The 22,991-nt window shown below is 53.9% G+C and overlaps 4 protein-coding genes across 6 annotated transcripts in view; 3 read left to right on the top strand and 1 right to left on the bottom strand.

Annotated features, from left to right (window-relative positions):
* nrg3b (neuregulin 3b) overlaps positions 1 to 5,769 on the top strand; it is a 35,040-nt gene extending 29,271 nt beyond the window's left edge. The window contains exons 5-10 of the mRNA XM_052071469.1: positions 316 to 418; positions 1,102 to 1,317; positions 1,451 to 1,478; positions 2,325 to 2,416; positions 3,051 to 3,224; positions 4,830 to 5,769. Coding sequence (XP_051927429.1) covers positions 316 to 418; positions 1,102 to 1,317; positions 1,451 to 1,478; positions 2,325 to 2,416; positions 3,051 to 3,224; positions 4,830 to 5,355 — 1,139 coding nt within the window. The 3' untranslated portion in view covers positions 5,356 to 5,769. The remainder of the gene's footprint in view (positions 1 to 315; positions 419 to 1,101; positions 1,318 to 1,450; positions 1,479 to 2,324; positions 2,417 to 3,050; positions 3,225 to 4,829) is intronic.
* Positions 5,770 to 6,953: 1,184 nt separating this feature from the next.
* Positions 6,954 to 11,846, top strand: cep55l (centrosomal protein 55 like). Of its 3 annotated transcripts, XM_052069425.1 has the most exons (11): positions 6,954 to 7,034; positions 7,402 to 7,514; positions 8,081 to 8,286; positions 8,402 to 8,509; positions 8,781 to 8,936; positions 9,674 to 9,727; positions 9,805 to 10,292; positions 10,382 to 10,505; positions 10,587 to 10,658; positions 10,770 to 10,895; positions 10,986 to 11,846. In XM_052069425.1, the coding sequence occupies exons 3-11, from the start codon at positions 8,098 to 8,100 to the stop codon at positions 11,175 to 11,177; spliced, it is 1,509 nt and encodes a 502-aa protein (XP_051925385.1). In that variant the 5' UTR covers positions 6,954 to 7,034; positions 7,402 to 7,514; positions 8,081 to 8,097; the 3' UTR covers positions 11,178 to 11,846. The 3 variants fall into 3 exon arrangements, with proteins under 3 accessions (XP_051925385.1, XP_051925383.1, XP_051925382.1); XM_052069423.1 differs by lacking the exons at positions 6,954 to 7,034; positions 7,402 to 7,514 and adding an exon at positions 7,618 to 7,835 and having other exon boundaries at positions 8,073 to 8,286; XM_052069422.1 differs by lacking the exons at positions 6,954 to 7,034; positions 7,402 to 7,514 and adding an exon at positions 7,619 to 7,833.
* Positions 11,847 to 12,219: 373 nt separating this feature from the next.
* rbp4 (retinol binding protein 4, plasma) lies at positions 12,220 to 13,551 on the bottom strand. Its single transcript, XM_052069503.1, has 5 exons — positions 13,417 to 13,551; positions 13,200 to 13,336; positions 13,023 to 13,129; positions 12,703 to 12,915; positions 12,220 to 12,605 (listed from the first exon to the last, which is right to left on the bottom strand). Exons 1-5 carry the CDS (start codon positions 13,516 to 13,518, stop codon positions 12,553 to 12,555), a joined length of 612 nt encoding a protein of 203 aa, XP_051925463.1. The 5' UTR covers positions 13,519 to 13,551; the 3' UTR covers positions 12,220 to 12,552.
* Positions 13,552 to 15,600: 2,049 nt separating this feature from the next.
* On the top strand, positions 15,601 to 22,658 carry pde6c (phosphodiesterase 6C, cGMP-specific, cone, alpha prime). Its single transcript, XM_052069373.1, has 22 exons — positions 15,601 to 16,654; positions 17,106 to 17,258; positions 17,330 to 17,419; positions 17,514 to 17,654; positions 17,726 to 17,800; positions 17,881 to 17,945; positions 18,351 to 18,417; positions 18,499 to 18,546; positions 18,779 to 18,928; positions 19,118 to 19,261; positions 19,355 to 19,420; positions 19,507 to 19,662; positions 19,733 to 19,840; positions 19,925 to 20,034; positions 20,132 to 20,219; positions 20,293 to 20,393; positions 20,509 to 20,616; positions 20,730 to 20,793; positions 21,107 to 21,181; positions 21,252 to 21,335; positions 21,403 to 21,556; positions 21,870 to 22,658. Exons 1-22 carry the CDS (start codon positions 16,187 to 16,189, stop codon positions 21,911 to 21,913), a joined length of 2,559 nt encoding a protein of 852 aa, XP_051925333.1. The 5' UTR covers positions 15,601 to 16,186; the 3' UTR covers positions 21,914 to 22,658.
* The last annotated feature ends 333 nt before the right edge of the window (positions 22,659 to 22,991 follow it).

Raw genomic sequence — 22,991 nt, 5'->3', positions numbered from 1 at the left:
TTGCTCACTGGCCTCGTCGTCTTTTATCCGCCGGGATCGGACGGCGACCGGTCCCGGCTGCTCGTGACCCGAAGCCTCCGTGCGGGATTCTTGACGAGAGGCCCCGCCAGCATTCGCAAAGTGGCCTCAGATGGCTGTGACAAAATCCAGGCGGACGAGCGCACGGCCGGCGGCTGGATCCGTCACTCCGTCCACCCCCGCGACTGCTCCAATGCGCCCGTTATCTCCCGTCCGACGACGTTTAGTGACATCCGATTGCTACTGACTGGCCCCGTCTTCCCCGCCCCCCCCCCCCCCCCCCCCCCCCTTGCGCAGAGAGCGGCGACACCTACCACAGGCAAGTGTTGTCCATCTTGAGCATCGCCTCGGGGATGTGTCTTCTGGGCGCGGCGTGCACGGCTCTCTACCGGCGCAACAAGTGAGTGGCAAACCGCCGACGTGAAATCGGGACTTGCGGACATCGCAAAGAGAATTAATGAAGGAATGAAAGGGCCGGAGGGGGGGACTTAATGCAGCTTCTAAATTGTCTTAATTGAATGTGTCTTGATAACTAAGAGCGGGATTTTGCTGTCCCCTGCTTCCCTCGGCTTCGGTCAGAACAAGCCGGCGTGCGGCTCGCCTCGCTTGAATTTAATCTTCTCCACAATTTCGGTTTTCTTTACTGGATTACGCCATTGAATCATTTTATAGGGGAAGTTAAAAGTCCTCAAATTCATACGTTGTGAATGTTATTTGCACATGACTGCTTTTGACTGTAAAACATTTTCCCTGCCAATCCACGCCATCTTGTTTTCATGCCCGTTAGTCGGGAAGTAATTAGTATGCCGCACTGGTGTGTGTGTGGGTGTGTGTGTTTCATGTTTTTGCAGATCAACTATTCATGGGAAATTAACATTTAATCCAAAAGTTTGAAAAATCAGTTCATCTTTAATTCCGTCAAAGTTGAATCCAAAGGGGAAGGAAGGGCCTGACGTTTCTTTCACAGTTGGGGGGGCAATCTCAATGCGTTTCATGAGGTTTTGCGCCAATTCTCTCGCGTCCGACTCTTTCCTCGGAGGTTATCGTCTTCAGCAAGTGATTGCGTTGACGTTTCCTCCGCAGGAGACGACGGCAAAAGCTGCGGGCTCACTTGTCCGAAAGTCGTAGCTTGAGGAACTGCGGGATCAACGCCTCGGCTCTGATGTCCAAGTCCGCCCGGAGGACGCAGTCCGGCCTCCAAAAGGCAAGTACTCCGCTGACGTTCCGCGGCTCCCTCTCCCGCCAGACCGCCACTTGCGACCCCCGTTTGCCGACCCAACCGCAAATAGTTGCGCAAACGTAAGAGCGCGAAACGCTCGGCGGCCGAAGCCTCGCTTTCAACATTGCCGGTCGGGCAGGCGGCGACCGTCGTCCCATCCGTTGCATTATTCACCGCGTTTGAATAATGGAACCGTCGCTCGCAAACGCGAAGAACCGACGAGCTGCGCCGGGACAACAAGGTCCGTAGCAAAAGCGACTCTCAAGGATGAAAGGAGATGAAGTTGCGCCATTGAATTATTCAGCGCGGGAACAAAACGTGACACGGCGACATTTTGGAGAAGATGACGCTCCTGTTCGCCGCCGTACGCTCACCTGAAATTTCAGACGTCACCCTTGTCAATTCGCTGCAGCACATTTGCTCCGTTTTTCAGAGGGGTGGGGGGTGGGGGGCACTGCGGTGGCTTCCCGGGGATTGCCGACGGATAATGTTCTCGGTTTTGATAAGGCCGGCGGAAAAGACGAACGGAGAGCGGGGCAGGGGAGCTATGAACGTAATCTTGTTGTGCGCAAGCGCGTCCCCTTCTAATCTGAGCTTTGAAATGTAAAGCGTAATTAAAGACGGCGCTCGAGGGGGGGGGGGTGCGCCACAGAGCACTTCCTCTCCCTGAAAGGGGACATCAACCTTGCGAAGTGAGCCCAGACTCCCCCCTCTTCCCACGTGATACATTTGCCCCCCCCTGCCCTCCCACCTTTCCCCTTGCTCAAGCTCTTTTGATGCACCGCCGTCCATCACTTGCAGCATGCTTTTCTTTGGACCGCCGCTAAAAATGGATCCGAGATGAGCCGGAGGGGAAAAAAATGGCATTTATTGTGCTCTGGGGGGGCGCCCTCCCTTCCTAGCCGCTGCGTTAAAGCTCGTTTGCTAAATATTTGATTCAATGTTATCAAGGAGGGGAATTTGGTTGAATATTGGGGGTCGGGGGCAAAACGACCAATGACTGCTTTGGAAAGCTCTTGGCAGGTGCACTTTGATACAATCAATCGGTCCAAAAGCAATTTGCAATTGGCTTTGTGTCTCTTTGCAGGGCGGCAGCCCGCGCGGCACCGGCGAGGCGGCGGCCCCGACGCCATCGCCGCGCGCTCTCGGCGGCGCGCGGTCCAAAGGGAAACGCCTCAGGTGAAAATGGCCGCGCATCGCTCACGCCGGGAAAGCGATCCCCCCGCAATTCGATACGATCCGGCCGTGACCTTGCCACACCAAGCGGGTGACGTCGACATTTGTGACGGATAAATATCGACGTTTTCTTCCCACTCGCTAAATCGTTAGCAAGCAACATATCAGAAATAAAAGTACGTGCTCCTGTTGCGGCAAAAGATGAAAAAAGTACGTGCTGTTGAACATCGGTTCCTTTTTTAATGACAAAATCTCAGTAGGAAGCATCTCGGAGGTGGCTGTGCTTTGTAAACGCAGCTCGCGGGGGGGTGGAAAAGCATCTCATGTGTCCACCGGATGACTCTGACACTTTGTGACATCTTTGGACTCTCCCCGCGGGCGCCGCTTGCACTCACCGCTGGCAAATCACCAGAAATGAGTGACGGTAAATGTCTGCTTTGCGCTTGATGCATCGCCGTCGCTCTAATTAGAGGCGGCGGCGGCGGCGGCGGAAAGACAGCCGTAAATCTGCCACCTAATGGGATGCAAATAAGACCAGACGCTGCAGAAGTCTTCCTGAAAGACTGACGCGCTTGGTCTGTCTTGTTTTTCAAAGCGAGCGCTTTCCCCCCTCACCTTCACCTTCTTACGCTGGCAGGAGCAACTCCCTGTCGCCGAGTCCGGCGCAAAGATGGCAGGAGGCCCGTCATTTCAGGACGCCGCCCGTTTCCAGAGGAAAGTCCAAGCCGCCGTCCAATCCCGCGGACGCGTCCCGTCACGCCTACAAGCACCTGCGGGAGGAGGAGCCAACTGACGCGGAGGCCTTTGGCGGGTAACGCTTGCATTTTCCTCGCTCCGCCCCGCACGTCTTCCGTTTGCTTGCGCCGTTCGGATCGGGTCGAAAACCTTGATTGGAAATTCCCAATTGATTCCCGGGCCGGTGTTTTGATTTGCCGTCGGATCAGGAAGAGATAGAAAGACAATCTGCCAAGTCTCGTGGGAGCTTTCAAAATGACCCGCACGCACACTTTCTGAAAATCAATGGCGAGGACTTGTTTTTTTTCTTTTGTGTGCTTGTTTTGCACCAGCCTGCTAGCTTGTCGCCTTTGGAACCGGCGACGAGATTCCAATTCCCTACGAAGGACGACGCAGCGACTGGAGAAGGGGGGGGGTGATTGTTTTGGCTGGAGCAGGCTGCGGGTGCTTTTCGGCACGTCGCTCACAATCGGCCTAATTTGCTGTCAGCCGGCGCCGCTTTATCAAAGACGGCCGTCATTAAAGCGAGCGGCGGTGCGCTGCGCCGTCCCTGGCGACGCTCCCGTTAGCAAGTCGCTCGGATTAAACAACGCAACAACTCCAAAGATAACGCTGCCTGCTGACAAACTCTTTACGTGACCCGTTTTCAGCATATTTTTTTGGGGGGGGGGGCGGCAAAGACTCCATGGCACCGAGCGGTTCTCCATCCTGGGTCTCCCCAATGGAGGTCAGCGCTTTTGTGATGTGCTCTCACTCAACTCGCCGTCATGTTCTGCTGTGCTTGTGACGCTACTCTGGGGAGCGAGCCTTACTTACCGCCTTCAAGTTTCATGGAGCGGATCTGGAAAAAAAAAACGAAACCAAAACTCAATCCCGGTTACTCGATGTGTCTGATATGAACTCCGGGCCATTGAAGGTCAACTGCTGAGGTGAAGACGTTTGGATCCGATTAGCCATGGGGGGCGGTTGCGCTCGGCGATGGCTGGCCCTCGAGCCGGTTTAAGTGACCCATATCTGGACTCGGCAGCAATACTAACGCCGAGCTTCGGAGCAGCCCCGACCCCCCCACTCCTCCCTTCTTTGCAGTTGCCATGGATACACAGTCTCCTCTCCGGATAGCAGTAGTGGGAGGTAAAGTGAGGGGAGATTGTGACGATAGTGCAGCAGCAAAAAAAAAAAGTGGGGGGGGGGACTCGAAACTGGGGAAGCGCCCCTCCCTGCACATTTTCCCCATTTCCAGACAACAAAACCCCCGCTGAGTGCTGTCACTTTTATGATCCATATTTACCCATGGCCGATAAGGACAGAAGTGACGGCAACTTTGCAAGGGCGTCTATTTTTAGATTTGCTCCTTTGATGTGCCGGATTTCCCTCCAGCTTGCGTTTCCCCTTCGAATACCGACGGGACCGCCCAAGTAATTCAATTAGAGAAACTTGGTTATGCTACAAACAGTCTCTGAAGGCTGCCAATAACAGCGGCTGTCTCCTAGGGAGTTGGGGGGGGCGGTTTAGGGTTAGCATGAAGTGTGCCGCACATGAAGCAACATCTGTGCTCCCGCTAAGTTCCGCGAGACACATTTCACGGCGATGCGGGATGAACGCGGCTTTCTCAGCGCGCCCCCGCCAATGTGATGATCATGACCGGCCCTCTGATTGTCATTTCATTCTCTCCCGCCCCAAGGTGCGATGCCAGCGAGGGAAAGGTCGCCGCCCCCCTCAGCGACTTGGCCCCCAGAAAGGGATGGAGGGAGGTGCCTCGCGCCGGCCCGGATGAGGGAAGCGGCCTCCCCCCGCCCTCGCTGCGCGCCCGTTCCGTCCCCATCATCCCCTCGCTGCAGGCGCGCCACCTTGAGGGGAGGCGCGGGGATACGACTGAGCAAAAGCCGGGGGGGTGTCGCGTCCCCGCCGGCGGCCCTTCCTCTCCTCCCATCGCCGCTCGCCCTCAGACGCCCTCTTCCTCCGCCGCCATCGGAAATGAACTCCATCGGGCGTTGCAGCGCAAAAGCCCCTCGAGTCCCCCGACCGAGTCCTCGGGTTCTGGCGTCACCCGCGGCGCTGCTACCGAGGTCGGGAGCGGACAAAGGAGCTGCCGCACCGCCGCAGAGCGCCCGGGCACTGCAATGCCAGCTTTGAAGACGCCATATAGCGCCATCCGGAGCCCAAACGGCCCCTCGGCCGTCTGCGGAGGAAACGGAAATTCCAGTTGATTGGATTCAAGGTTCCATCCCCAGACTCTTGCCATTGGCTCGGCGGGACCGCCCGCGCGGCCGCGTGGACCCATATCGGAGGCCGTTTGACGGACGGATTGAATTGCAAAGGGCCGACGAGGACAAAAAGAAAAAAAAAATGCGTCGGATCGTTGCGGCAAACGAGCCCAAACAAGCACACGTTGTGAATAATGTCGGTGGGAGCTCAAGTGCAAGAAAAAAAAAAACAAAAGAAAAGAAAGCGACACTATTTAAAGGGAGCTTCGACCTAGAAACCAAAATAGTGTGTCTCAATGTTGTTTGTCAATTGTCAAGAAATGATACGGTATCCGTCATCCAATATATGTCACATGGACGTATATATATTTGACATCCAATTGTGACAAAATAAAGACAAAGAGAACGGTGTGGAGAGCTTTGGACATCTGGAGTCCTCTTTTTTTTTTTAAACCTATTCCGACAAGTGCAACGTGCCCAAGGAAGCTGCTCCCACTCTTCTGTGTGGTCATTCCTCTCCAACCGCAAAGTAGCCTGCTTGCTAACAAATGACAAATGTTTTATATACGTGTGTGTGTGCGTGCATATCTTGTACTTTTATGAGGCAGGGCGACACAAGACGATGCTTGTTGAGTTGACTCCAAATGTAACCTTCTCGTCACCCCCACACCGGCCGAGTTTGTTGCATTCTAACAAAGCAGGTCGCCGTCGACTCGCATATCGGCGCTCGACGTGAGAGGAATGCTAACGCGGCGGGGGACGGCGAGGTTTCTTCCCCCTCGCCAGATGGTCTGAAGATTATAAGGAGGATGGCAAGATTTCGTGTGTGTGCGCACCGCTGCGAGACTTGCGATGTTATCCGCAAACCTTCTCACCAGCTCGTCTCCCACACGAGGTTTCGGGAGACACTTTCACACGGTCGTCCTTTTCAAACAGATGCAAATGAGCCGCCGATTGAGAGTGAGTGACACTGACGAGGCTCTCCCACAAGAGGCGTCGGCTCCGCGACCGCTATGATGGCCGGGTCAAGACCCCCGGCCGGCGTCCGCCGGGGATGCCGAGCCAGACGGATTTTGTCACGACCTCACACGGCGGCCTTTTTGCTCTCTGCTTGAATCAAACGTTCCCGATACGCCAGCTGTCACGCTTTTATACTCGGCAGAGTTCAGAATGAGGCGAGTCTGTTGAGGAGTAAGGGGAGGAAAAAAATATTTTTGGGTGCAAGTTTCTTGTCTGATGCCATCGATTTGGGAAAAGTGCCACAGCTGTTCTGTTTGCTACAGGAGGAGGTATGCAAAGTCGAGCGCTTTTCACGGGTGGCTCTTGATGATACATGTTGGAGTGGGCAAGACCAGCATCTGTTTTGGGGCAGGATGCTTTTGTTTTTTGCAGGAGCAGAAGGATGGGGTGACCTCGCCGGCAGGATCTTGGCTCTTCACCGGGAGCCCAACCCGCTCCAGACTCCAGGTCCGAGATCAGAACTTTTGCCAGAGACTCCAGGACGCTTGATTGAATCTCAAACCTGATTGGTAAAGAGGACAACCAGACATTTCAACGCTGTTGTCTTTTTTTTTCTTTCTTTCTGAAGGCGCCGGCACGTTGACGAGGCCGTGCAGCCAAGACGCACGCTCCGAAATGAAGACAAAAGCCGCTTGGAAATAAAGGCGGACAATTTCAGGTAAGTTTGAAATACAGGTCGGTGCTTTGGGTCATGTTTAGGCTGGCTTTGAAAATGATGGAGGCTCAATGGAAAAGTAGAAAAGGAGAGCATATCGCCGGCATCCAGGCAAAACCTCCAATGTGACCATATGATCAATGTTATTAGTTTTTTCAATAACTTTCGCCGGGGTCCCCAAACTTTTTTCCTGTGAGGGCCAAATCACTTTTCCAGCGTCACTTTGTAACAACAAGTACTCGATACTTTGCTTGTTATTGATGATACTAGTGTAGCCAGTAGTACTGGATAAAATATATATATATATGTATATATTTAATCCCCTTTTTTGATGACCTTTACATAAAATAACTATTTTGGGAACATTCAGGGAGTCGGACGACGACGAATGACAGCCAGAGGTACCAGACCATCATGTCAGAAGACCCCCGCCCCGGGCTTATGTGCGCTTCATTCTTCGCAGTGGCCACCCCTGCCCCGTTAAATGGTAACGACGTTAGACGTTATTAGAACCAAGTAAGACCCAAGGTTGACGTTCTTAGAACCAAACAAAAGGTAATTTAAACATACTTTCCTCAAAATATCTAAAAGTATGGGCATTTAAAGGACACGACTTTTGCATCGCGTCGCAAGCGCTGAGCGTCGTCAGCCCTGAAGAGGAAGCAAACGCACCCGGCCGTCGATGCGGAAGTGACGCCACGGCGCTGCAATTCAAATCGTTTGAGGAAGTCGTTAAAAAAAAAAAACTAAGAACCGACATCGGAAGGACTGTTCGAACACAGAAAAGGCTACTCTTCTACCCCTGCGTGAGTCTATTTATATGTTTAAAATATTAATAAATCGCCACTCTTTGATCTCATATGTAGTATCAACGTGCAAGGCGAACATTTGAAGCCATGATCTTGCAACATTTGGTTGCTGGTTAATGACCGAAGCCTTGTTGTTAGGTCGGCTCGCATGTTGAATGAAATAAAAAGGGAATGCAGTACAGTGCTTGGCGCATGCGTAATTGCTAAAACGACTGAGGAGCAGACGCTTTAAATGTATTTTCAGATTGAGAGAGAAGCACCATGACATCCAAAGGGGCAAAGGACACCTTTGTTGCCAAACTGGGTTTCAAATCCGGCAGCTCTGCCTCCAAAGCCGAAGCCGAAGTGGAGCGAGTCAGGAAGGAGAACGCCCATCTCAGGAGGAAGATTGACGAGCTGTCCAAACGACACATTAGGCCGCCCGATGTGGACAAAAGCAAGCTGCTGGAAGTGAGGGACGGGGGACGCGTGGGGGACGTCTGAGCGATCGGCAAAATTCGCTCGGTGCTGGGACAGTACTGAATTGACTGCTTCAATGTCCCCTTTTTGTGCTGCCGTTTTGCAGAGGATTGTTTCGCTGGAGACTCTTCGTGAGAGGAACAATCAACAGTTGCTGGTCAAGGAGCAAGAGTTGGAAACTGTGAGGCAACAGCTGGCGGCCAAAGGGGGAGAGGCACGTATCAAGTGCAGCTTGCACTGCAGTATTGCAAAAAAAAAAAAAAAACGTTTGGGCGGCCCGCATCCGTGCCAAGTGTTGAATCGATATTTCCTTGAAATGACCTCCGTGCGGCTCCTAGTCCATGTGCCCATCGGTTAGATTGGTAAAGCGGTATCATTGTGTTAGTATCGGAGCATTTTACAATCTAATCTGCTCAGCGTGCGGGTTAATTGCAGCCCGATACGACGGATCTTTCGTGACGACTTGTGAAATGTAACCGCCTCAGGTGGTGGCGGCGCTGCAGTCCCAGCTGGAGCAGCGGCGCAAGGATGCGGAGCAGAGGGACCTCCACGTGCAGAATCTCTCGCAGGAAACGGAGAACCTGAAGAACAAGCTGGTCACGGTGTCCAGCCGCTGTCAGGCCCTGGAGACGCAGGCGGCGGTATGTTGATCCGTTCGTGACATGAGGAATCCTTTTTGGGGCTCATGTGCATGTGGACGGTATTTTTCAATTCGTAATAGGAAGATTAGTTTAGATTCCAGCAAATTGAATTTTGATGACTAATCGGGCAGTTTTTCAGCCAGCGGGACTTGTAATCTTAATTATCCTCTCTGCTTGTAAAAGAGAGATAGAGGGAAAAAAAGTGAGATATCGTGTTGGTGCTGGAAATGGAAATTCCTGACAGGCTGCTGGCTCCTGTGCCCCCCCCCCAACTCCACCCCACCCCATGCATTTTATTTATTTATTTTACAATTTGCTGTTTGTCAATGCCAGTGTTCGGCTAAATTCATTAAACAGCAATTGCAGGTGCGATTCTGACTCTAACCACAAGGCGGCACTGTTCGTCCTGTGCTGGCGTTGACGCGGTCTTCCCCCCCCCCCCTCCCCCTTGCCGCCTGCAGAGCGTCTGTCAACACATCAATGTCGGGCATCACCCACATGAAGCCGGGCGACACCAAAACACACGAGTGTCTCCGCTTTGTTGTGTTTGTCAGGTTATAAATAGGCGCCGAGTGTGCGCTTTCTGACTGGTGCTGGCGTTTTCAACGGCACAACACCCCCTCTCTGAAGGGGGGTGGAAACGGCACGAAATGATTTCAAGCTCCATGTAAAGTCAAATCAAAACGCTTCCTGCCTCTGTCCCTTTTTCCTTTTCGTTTTTGTCTTTCTGTGCTTAGAATGGAGCGGCGCCCTCCGCAGACTTGGCCTTGGTGCAGGATCAGCTGAGAGACGTGAGTAGCCCCCCCGAGCTGGCCAACGCCGGCGCCGAAGGCCAAAGAAAAGTACAAGTGGGACCCGTCTCCGGCAGGCCCTGGAGAAGAACCGGCAGTGGCTGGTGTACGACCAGCAGCGAGAGGCCTTCGTCCAGTCGCTCCTCGCCCGCTCCCGCGAGCTGGAGCAACAGCCGAGCCGGGCCGAGCGGCGGGACTTGGCTTCTCCCGCCGCCGCAGGGGGTGCCGCCAGGGACGCCGCCGGGGACGCCGCTTCCGACGGCTCGGAGAAGGAAGCGCAGCTGGAGAGCCGCGACGAGCGGTCCGCGTCGGCCTCGCGGGAAGATGAGCTGGCCGCCACCCGGCGGGAGCTCCTGTCGCAGAAGGAGCTGGCGCTCAAAAGTCAGGCGGAGCTGCAGCGCCAGACGGAGCGCGCCGCCCGGCTGCAGGAGGAGAAGACGGCGCTGCAGCGGCTCTTGGACCACAAGGACCACCAGCTTTCGTCCCTGCAGAGCAAGTACGAGGAGAGGGCCCAAGAGCTGGAGGAAGCCAGGCTGCGGATGCAGACGGAGCGGCTCGGCAGCAGGTGAGGAGTTCGGTCCTCCGCGGCCTTTTGGCTTTGGGGAGAAAAAAAGAAAAATAAAAATAAAAATGCCGCCTTGTTTTTCAATGTAGGCGTGCGGTTTCCGAAGAACAGCGGCTGTCCTCGGAGCGGGCCGACAGGATGAAAGCTGACCTGGAGAGCCTGCAACTCAGGCTGGAGGACGAGAAGGAGAGATCTGCCCAACTTCTGCTCCAGGTAATCGAAGCCTCTCCCCATACGCACAAAGCCGTGTGGAAAATGAGCACGGCAGCTGAAATGTGGACTGGCATCCAACAGGTCAACCTGCTGCAGAAGTCTCTTCTGAGCCAAAATGAAGAGCAGAGGAGGATCGCGGCGCTGGAGCAGCAGGTAACGTCGCAACAAACCCGGCACGCTTCATGAGTGGACAAAAAAAAAAACGAGCGTGTTGACAGTCGAGTCGAGAGTTAATTGAGGCTTCCCCTCTTTTGCGCCCGGAAGATCCAGCTCTCCGTCCAAGACTTTGAGAATGAGAAGCTGGACCGTCAGAGCGTGCAGCACCAGCTTCACAAGGTCCTGAAGGAGCTCCGCAAGGCCCGCGATCAGATTGCCAAGCTGGAGTCGGTCGTAAGTAGCGGGGGTTGGGGTGGGGGGGGTTCAAGCCCAACATCCAACAGCTCTCTTTCCTGGCTTTTGGCCTTTCCGTCGCCCACGCAGAAGCAGCCCAACGGCCGTTTCTCCGAGCCCGGCTCCTACGGCGGGGCCGAGGTGGGGCGCTCGCCCGCGTCGCCCTCTAAAGCGGGCGGCCTCCTGGACGACAGCTTCCTGGAGTGCCCCCGCTGCCGAGCTCACTACCCCACCAGCCGCCACCGAGACCTGCTGGCCCACATCGACTTCTGCTTGGCTTGACGTGACACTTGGGAACGGGGGCAACCGCTTGAAAATCAGGAAAGCCCGCTTTTGCTCTTTCAAGGAGCGACTTCCCGCTTCAAGTGTCATTTGCCTTATTTAGTCCTATTTATTCTTTTGGGTGTTTTTTTTTTCCTTTTCCAGTGAGCTGGTGACTTTTTTTGGGGATCTTTTTAAGCTACTTCATCGTGTGATGACGTATGATTGCAAGACGGCCATCAGGATTGAGCACTCTAAGCCGCCGCCGTCATTTTTTAAGTCACTCCCTTGTTTACGGCATCGGCGCCTCGATTTTTTTTTTTTTTTATTCCCAGTGCTGCTGTAGAAATCTGAATAGACAGGCAGCCGACCTTCACCTGCTGTGTTTTAATTCCACCTCCACCTCGACTTGTCATGTCCGCAGCGCCGCGAGGCTGCAACCAGATTGCGTTTCGTTAATTCCTTGTGCTCGGCTATTTAAGGCAGCGGCTTAGTCCACTCCATCGAGGGAAAGGTGTCTCAGATACCCCCCCCCCCTACCGCCACCCTTTGGCAATGTGACTTTGGAGGCCTGTTGGGGTTTTTATTTTTTTAAGGAGGATTCCACTGGTGTCAGTCATCTGATCATGTCTGTTTTTTCCCCTCAGTGTACTGCTTGCAACCTGCGCAATAAAATGGTGAAACGGCTTCGTCGGATCCCTGTGGGCTTTTGTTGCGTAAGCGGCCCCTTTGCGATTCGATGCGGACCTGATGACGGCCTTGTTTTTGTCCTCCTCGTTTCCATAGCGACGACGATGCCGCGTCCAACGAGCGAGTAGCTGGCGGGCGCTGTGATTAAAGAGTCAAAGAAAAACCAGAAGGCGAAGGCAGGAATTTTTTTTTTTGCACCTTGCAACCCGAATCACCGTTTCAGTGCGATAAAAAGGCAATCGGCCAACAGGATGCGGGTTTTATTTCACCAAACTATGATCAAGTACGTCGAATGAAATGCGTTCCAAGCCCGTGCCTTCACGTGTCCATGAAGGATGATTAACAACGCCAGGGATTTTGGAACCCCCCCCCCCCCCCCCCTTCACTTGTAAACATGGTGGGCGGACTCATCGTGCGGGGCGCTCGCCCTGACTTGAAAACCAAACGCGGTTCTGTCATTTGCTAACATTGCTTTTCTCTTTGAGTAGACTCGTTTCCCGACTGCGGTTGAGCAAGCAAGCGGCCTCCGTCGGTGATGAGGAGAAGCTTCGTGCGACCGGACGCTGACGTAGAAGGACAACCGGGCACATCAGAAATGGGTAATGGCGACATTTTCTGCTTTGTATCGATCGAGCAATAGGTTCGCTCGTTGGCTTGAATTGAAACGGAGGAAGTCGAGGGAGCCGCGGCGCCTCTGGCGGGGGCTTCAATTAGCTTGTTCCTGGGTGGGAATAGTTTGACCGTCGGCCGTGCAGAAGCCTGCGAAGCGGAGACAGAAAAGGGAGCGTGAAGCCCAGAACGTGGCCCATCTTAAAACTGAAGCGGTTCTCTGGTTTTCGGCCCGCGCCCGACTCACCGTTGTGCACGACGCGTCTGTACTTGCCCAGCAGGCACAGTTCTGCCTTCTTCTGGGTCACCTTGGGCTGGTCCTCCGCCCTCAGACCCGTAATGTGTCTGGAGAAGATGAAGGAGTAGCTGTCCAGGCAGCTGCCGTCCTCGTCGACCAGTCGGCACGAGTAATGGACGGCGTAGTTGTCGTAGTCGGTGTCGATGACCCAGTGGTTGTCATCTGAAAGGGCCAAAGACCGCCGTCACGGTCATTGCGCAAACCGACACCCCCAGTTGACGGAGAAATATGACCTTGTTTTGCCATTTCGGTCCGCGTGCGAAACTTACTTCCGGTCTGCAGGTAGGCGGCCGCGCCCCAATATCTCATCCTGAATTTAGCCGGCTCCCCGGTTTCCTCGAAGGTGGCGTGCATGAAGGCGCACGTATTCCAGTTGCTGGGCTCCGGACACAAGGCCGTTAGACGCGGTCGCGGACGCGCTCAGCGACACGACGGCGCGCGCTCACTTGAAAATGTTGACTCTGCCCTGAGCCGTGGCGGTCATGGTGCCGTCTTGGGCCACGATGAACTCGGCCACGATGTTGTCGATCAGGAACAAACCGTAGGGGTCCTTCTTGGCGACGGCGTACCAAGTCCCCGCGTACTGCCGACAAAAGATGGCTCGGTCAGCCGCGCGGCCCACCCTGCCCCGTCGCGGGAGAAGCCCGTCGGCCGGCGCCTCACCCTGTTTCTGTCGAAATTCTGCACGACGGGAAAGTTGGACACTTGGCAGTCCTGCGCCCAAGCCAGGGCCAGGAAACACAGGGACAGCGCGTACGGCAGCATTCTGCTTTGAAACGCCGTCGGCAAAGACTTGAAAAGCGCCGCTCGTTGGCGCGCGGCCTCCGGTCGAGACGCGCGATCGATACGTACCTCCTCAGCCTCGCTTGGAAGTCAGCTCCCGCCGACGAGCCGCTCCGGGGGGGCTTTTATGCCGTCGGCCGCGGTTGCGCAACCACTCCCGGAGACCGAACCTCCCCCACGCGCCGGCGCATCCCCTTCGCGGCCTTCCATTGGAGCAAAGTCGGACGCGCCCGCGTGCCTCGCTCCACTGCGGTGACCCCTTTGGGCCGCACGTGTTTCTCTTTGCTCTTATCTCATCTTATGAAAACACCCGGCGGGGCCCAGCAGCCGCATCTGGGGGTGGGGGGGTAACGCGTCCAGCCAATATTGATTAACCTGCGCGGCCCCTTTTAAAAACAAACAGCCGCACGCGAAGCTTCCGTAAGACCCGAGCGGGTTTTGAGTGACTCCGGTGTTTGCGCCCACTTGATGAAATCAAAATTCCGCTTGCGTCTGAGCGCACGACGCCGAGATTAGGCAACGGAGATTTGGGCTCGTCGTCCGGCACGTTTAGCGCCTTGTGTGCTCAAACGCTCTCGCGTAAACCGCCGAAACCACGTGCCTGCCCCCCTCCTGCTCACATTGTTTTTCATTGACGTAGCCATGTACAATTGGATGTTTTGCAACATCCCCCCCACCCCCCTTCCAACTCTTCCAAAAAAACAAACCTCTGCACCCCGCGTGACCCGAGCTGGAAGGCATCCAAAGTCGAGGGCCGCATTTCGCAATCTAAGCTTTGGCCGGGATGTGAGATCTACTTTTCGCTGGGGGGGGGGGGGGGTGTCATCTTATGTTATCCAATGTATCAACTTGGCTGTAATCCCGCCTGCCATCCTTTAGGGAGTTAATCGTGCTTTGTGTTGGAGAGTTGCTTTTTCTCCGTAAAGTTTCCAACATTGTGATTAATGTGTTCCAGTTGCTGACACCCCCCCCCACCCCTCTCCGCAAAGACGTTACGAAATTGAATCGAACAACATCGGCATAGGCCATCGAGTTGCATCTTGGTGCCAAGGGAAAAAAAGTGAAGTGAGTTGAGGAGCCTCAAACTATTCCCAGTGACATTTTTGAGGGAACTTGGCCGGCGCCGGTGGCACGACAATGGGATCGTCTCCCGCAAGCCAAATGGACGCAGACAACAGAATCGCGACGATTCTTTGTCTCATCGATTCCTCCGCCTCTTGATTTACTCGCAGCATTCCTGGCGTCGCCCTTCCTCGGGGAAGCTCGCCTTAATCCGCGCCCGCTAAGCAAATGAAGAAAGAGAAAGGCGCCGCTTGTCTTGCCGCGCGGCCAACACGCTTAAGCGGGTGCCCCGCGGGGCGGGTAATAATAGCCGGCCGTCTTTGTTTAGGTCTCGGGCGCCGGCGCGATCCTCTTAATTGGCCAATTTCAACTTGCAGGACGGGGACTTCATTATATGCGGGCTCCGCCAATTGTCAGGCGCAATTAACAATGGCAGACACTACATACGTGCCGGGCCATTAAAACTTGATTAAGCGCGCCGGCGATATTTTACGCAAGCGTTGAGACTCCGCGCTGTTCTACTTGTCAAATTAGGAAGCGTAACAAACCTCATCCATCTCGGTTCCGTATGTCAACAAACAGCCCCCGTCCCCCAAGCTCGAATATTCAGTGGCGATGCTAATGCTATTCAAGTCAGCTAGCGTTTGGGAAGGCTAATGGAGCCTCGCCATGCTAACGCGGCCTCGGTCACATTGGCTTCGCTCATGAGTGGCTTAGCTAATGCGTTAGGTCTCAGCTAGCAATTTGTTTGGAAAACGTTTTATTCTCCCGTTTCAATAGATGATTTAAAAGCGTTTTGTGTTGGTAATTGATGAAGTCATTTTGTTTAAATAGGGAATAGACATGAAGACTTTGACGCACCAAGAGTTTTGTACTTGACTCGCGTTTAAAAAGTCGAGCTAAGTGGTTGGTCTAGATGGAGAGCTAAATGTAAACTCCTGAGTGTTGTCGTTGAAAAGGATGGCCGGCTGTTATTCGATTGATATATGCCTTCCCTTTTCATTCTGCATTTAATGACTTTGTAAGCGTTCGGTATCCATTGGAATGAGCACTTCAAACGCCTCTAAAATTCTCCGTAACAAATACATTGAGGAAAGAAATTTTGATGACTAAAGTCCAGTTGGCGCAGGTCCCCCGGCACTATTTTTCCGCCGAGTTTTTCGGGCGGCTGACGCGAATGGAAATGTCGACGAATCCACCTGAAGTCGCCGACATTTTGAGGACATTTTGTCATGTTGCTAATACCACGTGCTTAGCTGTAAGCTAGCCCTTTTTGCCGTCTCTCCTCCTGCGCGTCCAGATATAAAATGATCAGTGGCGGGATTTGACGGGGTTAAGGACGCTTAGAGCAGGGCTTTAAATGGCGTGACGTCACATTAATCAGCGGCCGCGTTGATCCTTTCAGCCTCTATGTCTCGGCGCGTCCCAGGGACGCTGTCAGTGATTCCCGTCGGGCAGCGCGGAGGAGGATGCATTGGCCCCTCTAGGACTTGTTCTTTTTTCTGGGGGGGGAGTCGGGGTAGGTGGGGGGGGTTAAATTCCCTCACAGGCGATGCTTCAATAGGAGGACAAGACAGAAGTCGGGAGAATGGCAGATAAAGACAGCGTGGAGAAATATCTGGACAACAACCCGCAGTTTGCCAAAGAATATTTTGATAAGAAGGTGCGGGCGGAGGCCCTCAGCGCCGCCTTCGCCGCGACGGTCCAAGTGAAGGACGCGGCCTCCTTCAAGGATGTGGACTCGGTGCAGGAGGCCGCCATCATCTTCGAGCTGGTGCGGGCCATGCAGAAGCAAGGCGCGCTGGAGGAGTCGCTGCACAAGGTGCTGCAGCGCGTGGCCCTCATCCTGCAGGCCGACAGGGTCAGCTTTTACCAGTGCAGGTCCCGCAACGGAATCCCCGAGCTGGCCACGTCGCTCTTCGACGTCACCCCGACGTCCAAATACGAGAGCAACCTGGTGCACCCCCAGACCGAGATCGTCTTCCCCCTGGAAATGGGCATCGTGGGCTTTACCGCCTCCTCCAAGAAGCCCCAAAACGTCGCCGACGTCTCCCAGGTGAGAAGCGGGACGCCGACGGCCGTTTCCATGGTCGTTGCGAGTGCTGTCCACCGTGTAGCTGTTGATGATCTTCCTGTTCCGTCCGCCGGCTAATGCTGCGAAATGGGCTGTAAAAGGGCAGCTTGGCTCCCAAACCTTTTTGTTGATTTAGGCCACAAATATGGAAGGTAGGTGACGTCTCGGATAAAATACCGCCGCCTGCTGCATCATCACTCTGAGGGCGCCATGCCATCGCTTTCCGCGGAAAAAGTCATTCCAAGCTGTGCTTAATTCCGGGCTCGTCATTCACCGTCGTCTGTTACCAAGGTCGAGTACCGACCCGGCGGCGATTCCTTTGGGAAGCGCAGTCATGAATTGCGGGCCTGGCAGCGGGAGAATTGGGTCACGTCCTTCATGAAATCACAAATGGACAACTGATGTCCAATGTTCCGCTGCCCCCACCCCCCAGAATAAGAAATTCTGCGACTTTGTGGACAAGCAGACGGGCTACAAGACCAAATGCATGCTCACGTACCCCCTGATGGCTGACAAAGAGTGCCTGGGGGTGGCGGTGGCACTCAACAAGATCGGAGCGGCTCACTTCACGCCCGAGGATGAAGCGGTAAGAAGAAAAAGAAGCTTTTTCCGCGGCTTCCGCGCGACGCCTCTAATGTGTCCCGTCGTGCCGCTCAGCTCTTCCACAAGTACATGACCTTCGCTCACGTCATCGCCCTGCAGCATCACACCGCCTACATGTTCAACGTGGAGTCCCGGAGGAGTCAGGTAAAGCGCCGGTCCGAGCAATCGTCGCAGTGCGCTGCACATTTGACAAGAAAGTTGTACTTGATGGACATGAAAATTGTTTTTTCCTGTCCAGGTGCTGCTCTGGTCAGCCAGTAAGGTTTTTGAAGAGTTGACGGACATTGAGAGGCAGTTCCACAAAGCCCTTTACACGGTGAGGATCTACCTGAACTGCGAACGCTACTCCGTGGGCCTCCTGGACATGACCAAGGAGAAGGTCGGTCTTGAAGAACACGCGCGGGGGGGACGCCGCCTTCGCAGCGTAACCTTCGATTCCGCCCCGATTAGGAATTCTACGACGAATGGCCGGTCAAACTGGGAGACGTGGAGCCGTACAAAGGCCCCAAGACGCCCGACGGAAGGGTACCCGACTCTTCTCCACCACGCAAAGCGCTGCTTTTTGTCCACATGCTCTTACATTTGTCTTTGCTCCCCCCCCACAGGAGATCATCTTTTACAAAATCATTGACTACCTCCTGGAGGGCAAGGAGGAAATTAAAGTCATACCGTGAGTGGAGTCGACTTTGGTTCACATGAGGCCGTCCGTCTATTTCCAAGGCCAAACCTTGTCCCGAGAGAATTGGCAGTTTCAAGCGGAATGTCATTTGTGGCGATATTCAGTCGGGCGTGAACAAATGAACAAAAAGTTCTGGGCGCAAAATCAAACGAGCTCTTGTTTGTCGATGTTTGGTCCGTGGACAAAGTCATTAGTGAAGGATTCCGTTTGGAGCTGAGCAATTTGAACCCAGGCCCATTTGTTCTGGTCCACCGTGAACGCCTCCTACTGGGAAATAAGCGAAATGACGTTTTCACCTCGCATTTGGCCTCGTTAGCTGCCGCGGAAGCGCAAAACAATGTCGTCCTATCGCTGTGATCTGCTGCTCTAAGTTGCCGTCTCTTTCTACCCCGTCAGCGGTCCTCCCGCCGATCATTGGGCTTTGGTTAGCGGACTTCCCACCTACGTGGCGGAGAACGGCTTTGTGAGTCCCGCCCATTATTTGCCGGGAAGATTGCAAAGAGTGTCTTATTTGATCTTTTGTTTTTTTGGGGCGGGGGGGCAGATTTGCAACATGATGAACGTGGCCGCAGATGACTTCTTCACTTTTCAGGTGCGTATTAGGAAGGACATTTTAAGCGACTGGGTGTCTCACGTGGAGTAAGTCCTCCGTGGCAGTAGTTGGCGCTAGAGTGCAGAAGTTTGACACACTTGTGACTCATCGGTCTTTCTCGTCAGAGTGTTTGATTCTATTTGATTGGTTTTCGATGTGGGCGAGGGCCGGGTGTAGAACGTTGCACGCGAGCGCCACAAGTCGGTTCTTTTTGCGTGCGCTCCAAACCCAGAAAGAAGCGGTGGACGAGACGGGTTTCGTCATCAAGAACGTCTTGTCTCTGCCCATCGTCAACAAGAAGGAGGAAATCGTGGGCATCGCTACTTTCTTCAACCGCAAAGACGGCAAGCCCTTCGACGAATACGACGAGCAGATCACCGAGGTGGGTGGCAATCCAACCGTCTGCCTTTTGCTTTTGATACGGACGCAAAGCTTCGTTTGCAGCGTGGCCGGCCGTGCTTTATTTCCGGTCCGCTTTCCCGCCGTCGATGGGGAAAGGAGCTCCCTCGCGTCCTCCTCTTTGTCTGGTATGGTGGCGGGGATTTTCTTTTTGACATGCGGTGCCGTGCAGGCGCTGACCCAATTCCTGGGCTGGTCGGTGCTCAACTGCGACACCTACGACAAACTCAACCACATGGAGTATAGGAAAGACATCGCCCAGGAGATGCTCATGTACCAGAGCAAGTGCACCCCCGGCGAGCTGCAGTCCATCCTGGTCAGAGCTTCGGCCCGCAGCGCCGCCGCCGTTGCCGCGCAGGCCCGAAACGTTCAACTTTTTCTTTTGTGTGGCTTTCGACCCCCTTTGCAGAACACCAAAGAAAAGTTCAGTTGTGAGCCGGAGGACTGCGACCAGAAGGAGATGTACAAACTCTTGGTAAGGCTGCCGGGCGGACGTCGTCGCCGGAAGGGCCGACGGGGGCCATTTCAACGGCTAAAGCGAGGTCCCGTTTGGCGTTGCAGAGAGCGACGTGCCCGACGGCCGACAACGTCAACGGCGAGAACTTGTACTCGTTCGCCTTCAGCGACTTCCCCGTCTCGGAGTTCGACCTCATCAAGGCCGGCATTCGCATGTTCTTTGAGCTGGGCGTGGTGGAGAAGTTCAAAGTTCCCGCAGAGGTGAGCCCGAAGCGCCGCCGCCACCGCCCGTCGGCCGCGCGTGCTCATTTTTAGCGGCGTCCTCCTTCAGACGCTGACCCGCTGGATGTACACGGTGCGCAAGGGCTACCGCTCCATCACCTACCACAACTGGCGGCACGGCTTCAACGTGGGCCACACCATGTTCTGCCTGCTCCAGGTAGCGACCCCCCCCCACTCCCGTGTGTGCTTGCGTGTTGATATCCAGAAATGGCTGACGCCTCACTGGGTCCTGCTGGCGCAGACAGGGAAGCTGCGCAAGTACTACTCGGACCTGGACGCCTTCGCCATGGTGGCCGCCGCTTTCTGCCACGATATCGACCACAGAGGCACAAACAACCTCTACCAGACCAAGCAAGTCCTAACCTGTCACCGCGCGTCTGTTTTTAGCTCCTTTCTGAGCGGCTGTGTTGCAATTGCCCCCCCTGCCCCCCTTCCACCTCCCGTGCAGGAGCGCATCACCTCTGGCCAAACTTCACGGCTCGTCCATCATGGAGAGGCACCACTTGGAGTACAGCAAAACCCTGATGGGCGAGGAGGTGCGAGGAGTTGGCTTCCCGCATGCCGTCGCTCCTCGCTCCCTTTCCGAGGGCTTTCTTTGCTCTTTTGCAGACTTTGAACATCTTCTGCAACCTTCAGAAGCGCCAGTTTGAGACGGTGCAGCACCTGTTTGACGTCTGCATCATCGCCACCGATCTGGCGCTTTACTTCAAGTGCGTAGTATGCCGTCATTTTTTCTTTCTCCCGAGTATGATAACGGCGCGGGAACGGTTTTATTCTTGACACGTTGGAGCGGTCTCCAACATATTGAGCCTTTTTCAACCGCAGAAAGAGAACCATGTTCCAAAACATCGTGAACGCCACCGAGCCCATGACGGATGAAAAGGAGGCCACCGCCTTCATCTCCAACAACCCCGTCAGAAAGGAGATCGTCATGTAAGGCTCATGCGGCGGCCGCGCTTCTTTGTCACGCCTCATTTGATTGGATTCCCCCCCACCCCCATCCCCATCTGGACCGGCTATCCGTCCCCCTGCTCTTGCCGCTCCAGGGCCATGATGATGACCGGCTGCGACCTGTCCGCCATCACCAAACCGTGGGAAGTGCAGAGCAAGGTGGGCCTCCCGTGCCGCGTCGCTCCATCGTGTCGATGAAACGCGATCCCGGGGCGGCACATGCGCGCAAAAAGCACGGAGCAAGTGGCTTTCTGTTTTGCTCCGGAAGAAAAAGGACATTTGTCCCAAAAACAGGCAGCGCCACTTTCAAAAAACATGCGTCCTCCTCACCAATGATGTATGTGTCATCTGCTGCTGTCTTTTCTATCTACACGCAATGCAAAAAAAAAGGGGCGGGGCTTCCCTCGCCATAACATTTTGCAAAGGATGTTTTTTTCCCGACGTCCGTCTCACTCTCGTCTGCGGTTTCCAGGTGGCACTGATGGTCGCGGCGGAGTTCTGGGAACAAGGAGACTTGGAGAGATCCGTTTTGGATCAACAACCGATTGTAGGTGTCCAATTGTCCCCGCCCGCGTTTTGCGCTCCCCGCTCAAAATTGCTCTTTGTGCGATTTGCAGCCCATGATGGACAGGAACTGCGCCGAGCAGCTACCCAAGATGCAGTGCGGCTTCATTGACTTTGTGTGCTCCTTTGTCTACAAGGTAACGAGTTCATTGGCGGCGGTGGCCATTGGCGGGGCTCAAAAGCCAAACCTCTGTCTGTTGTCAGGAGTTTGCCCGCTTCCACAAAGAGATCGCGCCCATGTTTGACGGCCTCAACAACAACCGCGCCCACTGGAACGAGCAGGCCGAGGTGTACAACGCCAAGATGAAGGCCATCGAGGACGAGAAGAAGAAACTGGAGGAGGAGGAAGCCCGCAGAGGTAGCGTCCGCGGGGCTATTTTTTCCAAGAGAAATATTTAGGATACAGAGAATGTTCAGATCGGGGGGGCATGGGGGGGGGGATATATATCTCTATATAACAGCTAAATGTCACCTCCACTGTGTTTGCTTTGAAAGCTGGGCTCCACCAATTAACCCAGAAATGCAGACCTCCGCCCCCCTGCTGGCTTTATTTTCTATTCGCATTCCCTTAATGTAGCATTAAAAAAAAAAGTAATCTGGAATAGTGTTACTTAAAAGAAATCCATTTAAAATGTGCTTATTTTCTTCCCTTTTTTTTTTCTTCTGCCTAGCTGGTGGCGGTGATGGGAAGTCAAAAACATGCACAATCTGCTAAATTCTACATTACGGACTGCAGCTGGACTGGTTCAACCTTCTCTTTGGATCTATAAGCAGGTCTGGTCTCGACCACTTTTTTTTTTTTTTTTTTTTGAAGTCTTCCCTAGTTCCATCCGGATTAGCAACCCAAGGAGGCAAATTTCCAAAAACAATGATGAACAATAGGAGAACTTTCAGGACAAGTCAGACGATGGAATCATTTTTTCTCAGGAGAAAGCTCTTCTTCTTCTTCGGACGGCATCCATGGACTGTTTATGCTTGCTGGCCAATTAGCACGTTTTTTTTTGTAGCTTCAAATCGCTACTAAAAGTCGTCCAATCGGAAGACGAATGCGCCCCTTTTTAACATACGGCAAGGACATATGCGGTTTAAAAAACAAACTGACAACAATTCACATGTCGGTGTGTCCAAAACATTCATGAACGTTTGTATGATTGACCGCTAGCAAAGAAAAGTTTGAAACATTAGGCTGCCCCACCAGAGTTTGCACAGCCTGGTCCACGTAAACGTTAGCAATTTAGCCGCTCATAAGTAGCCGGCATTGAAGGCAGCGATCGATCGTGTCGTTTGGGGCACGGCACAGTCTCGTTTGCAAGTAGCACGGCGTCATTATTCTTCCCGATTGGTCCGTTTCTTAGTAGTTCTCTGTAATTTGATTGGATTCTGCATTTGTTGTACAGTAGAATAACACAGTTTGAAATGAATGGAAAAAAGGATGTGAATAAAATGTTTCATTGCTCGAATTATCTTTGTTGTTCGTAGCGTAGCTTTACAATTGGCAATTTAAAAGCAACGGGAAAAAAACGGTTGCCGGTCGCTCGGCGAACAACCTGGACTTGTCTCAGTTGGGCCGTGACAGCAAAAAGAAGTGGGGGGGGGGGGGGGTTATCGATATATCCTGTTGATTATGTGACAGGCGCATCGTGTTACCGATCAGGTCAAAGTCCGGTTTCGATGGCGCAATCCCTGCCTGGATGCCGTAACTGGGTCGCCGTGCACTTTCCCCCGAAGCTTGGTCCTCTTCCTCTTATGCAATGTTTTCACCTCGAATCAACATCGATCAAATGTTCCTAATC

The sequence above is a fragment of the Hippocampus zosterae genome, chromosome 7 (genome assembly GCF_025434085.1).
Source record: "Hippocampus zosterae strain Florida chromosome 7, ASM2543408v3, whole genome shotgun sequence".
Lineage (NCBI taxonomy): Eukaryota > Metazoa > Chordata > Actinopteri > Syngnathiformes > Syngnathidae > Hippocampus > Hippocampus zosterae.
Note: the sequence above shows the minus strand (reverse complement) of the source record. Positions and strands in the feature narration are given on the sequence as shown.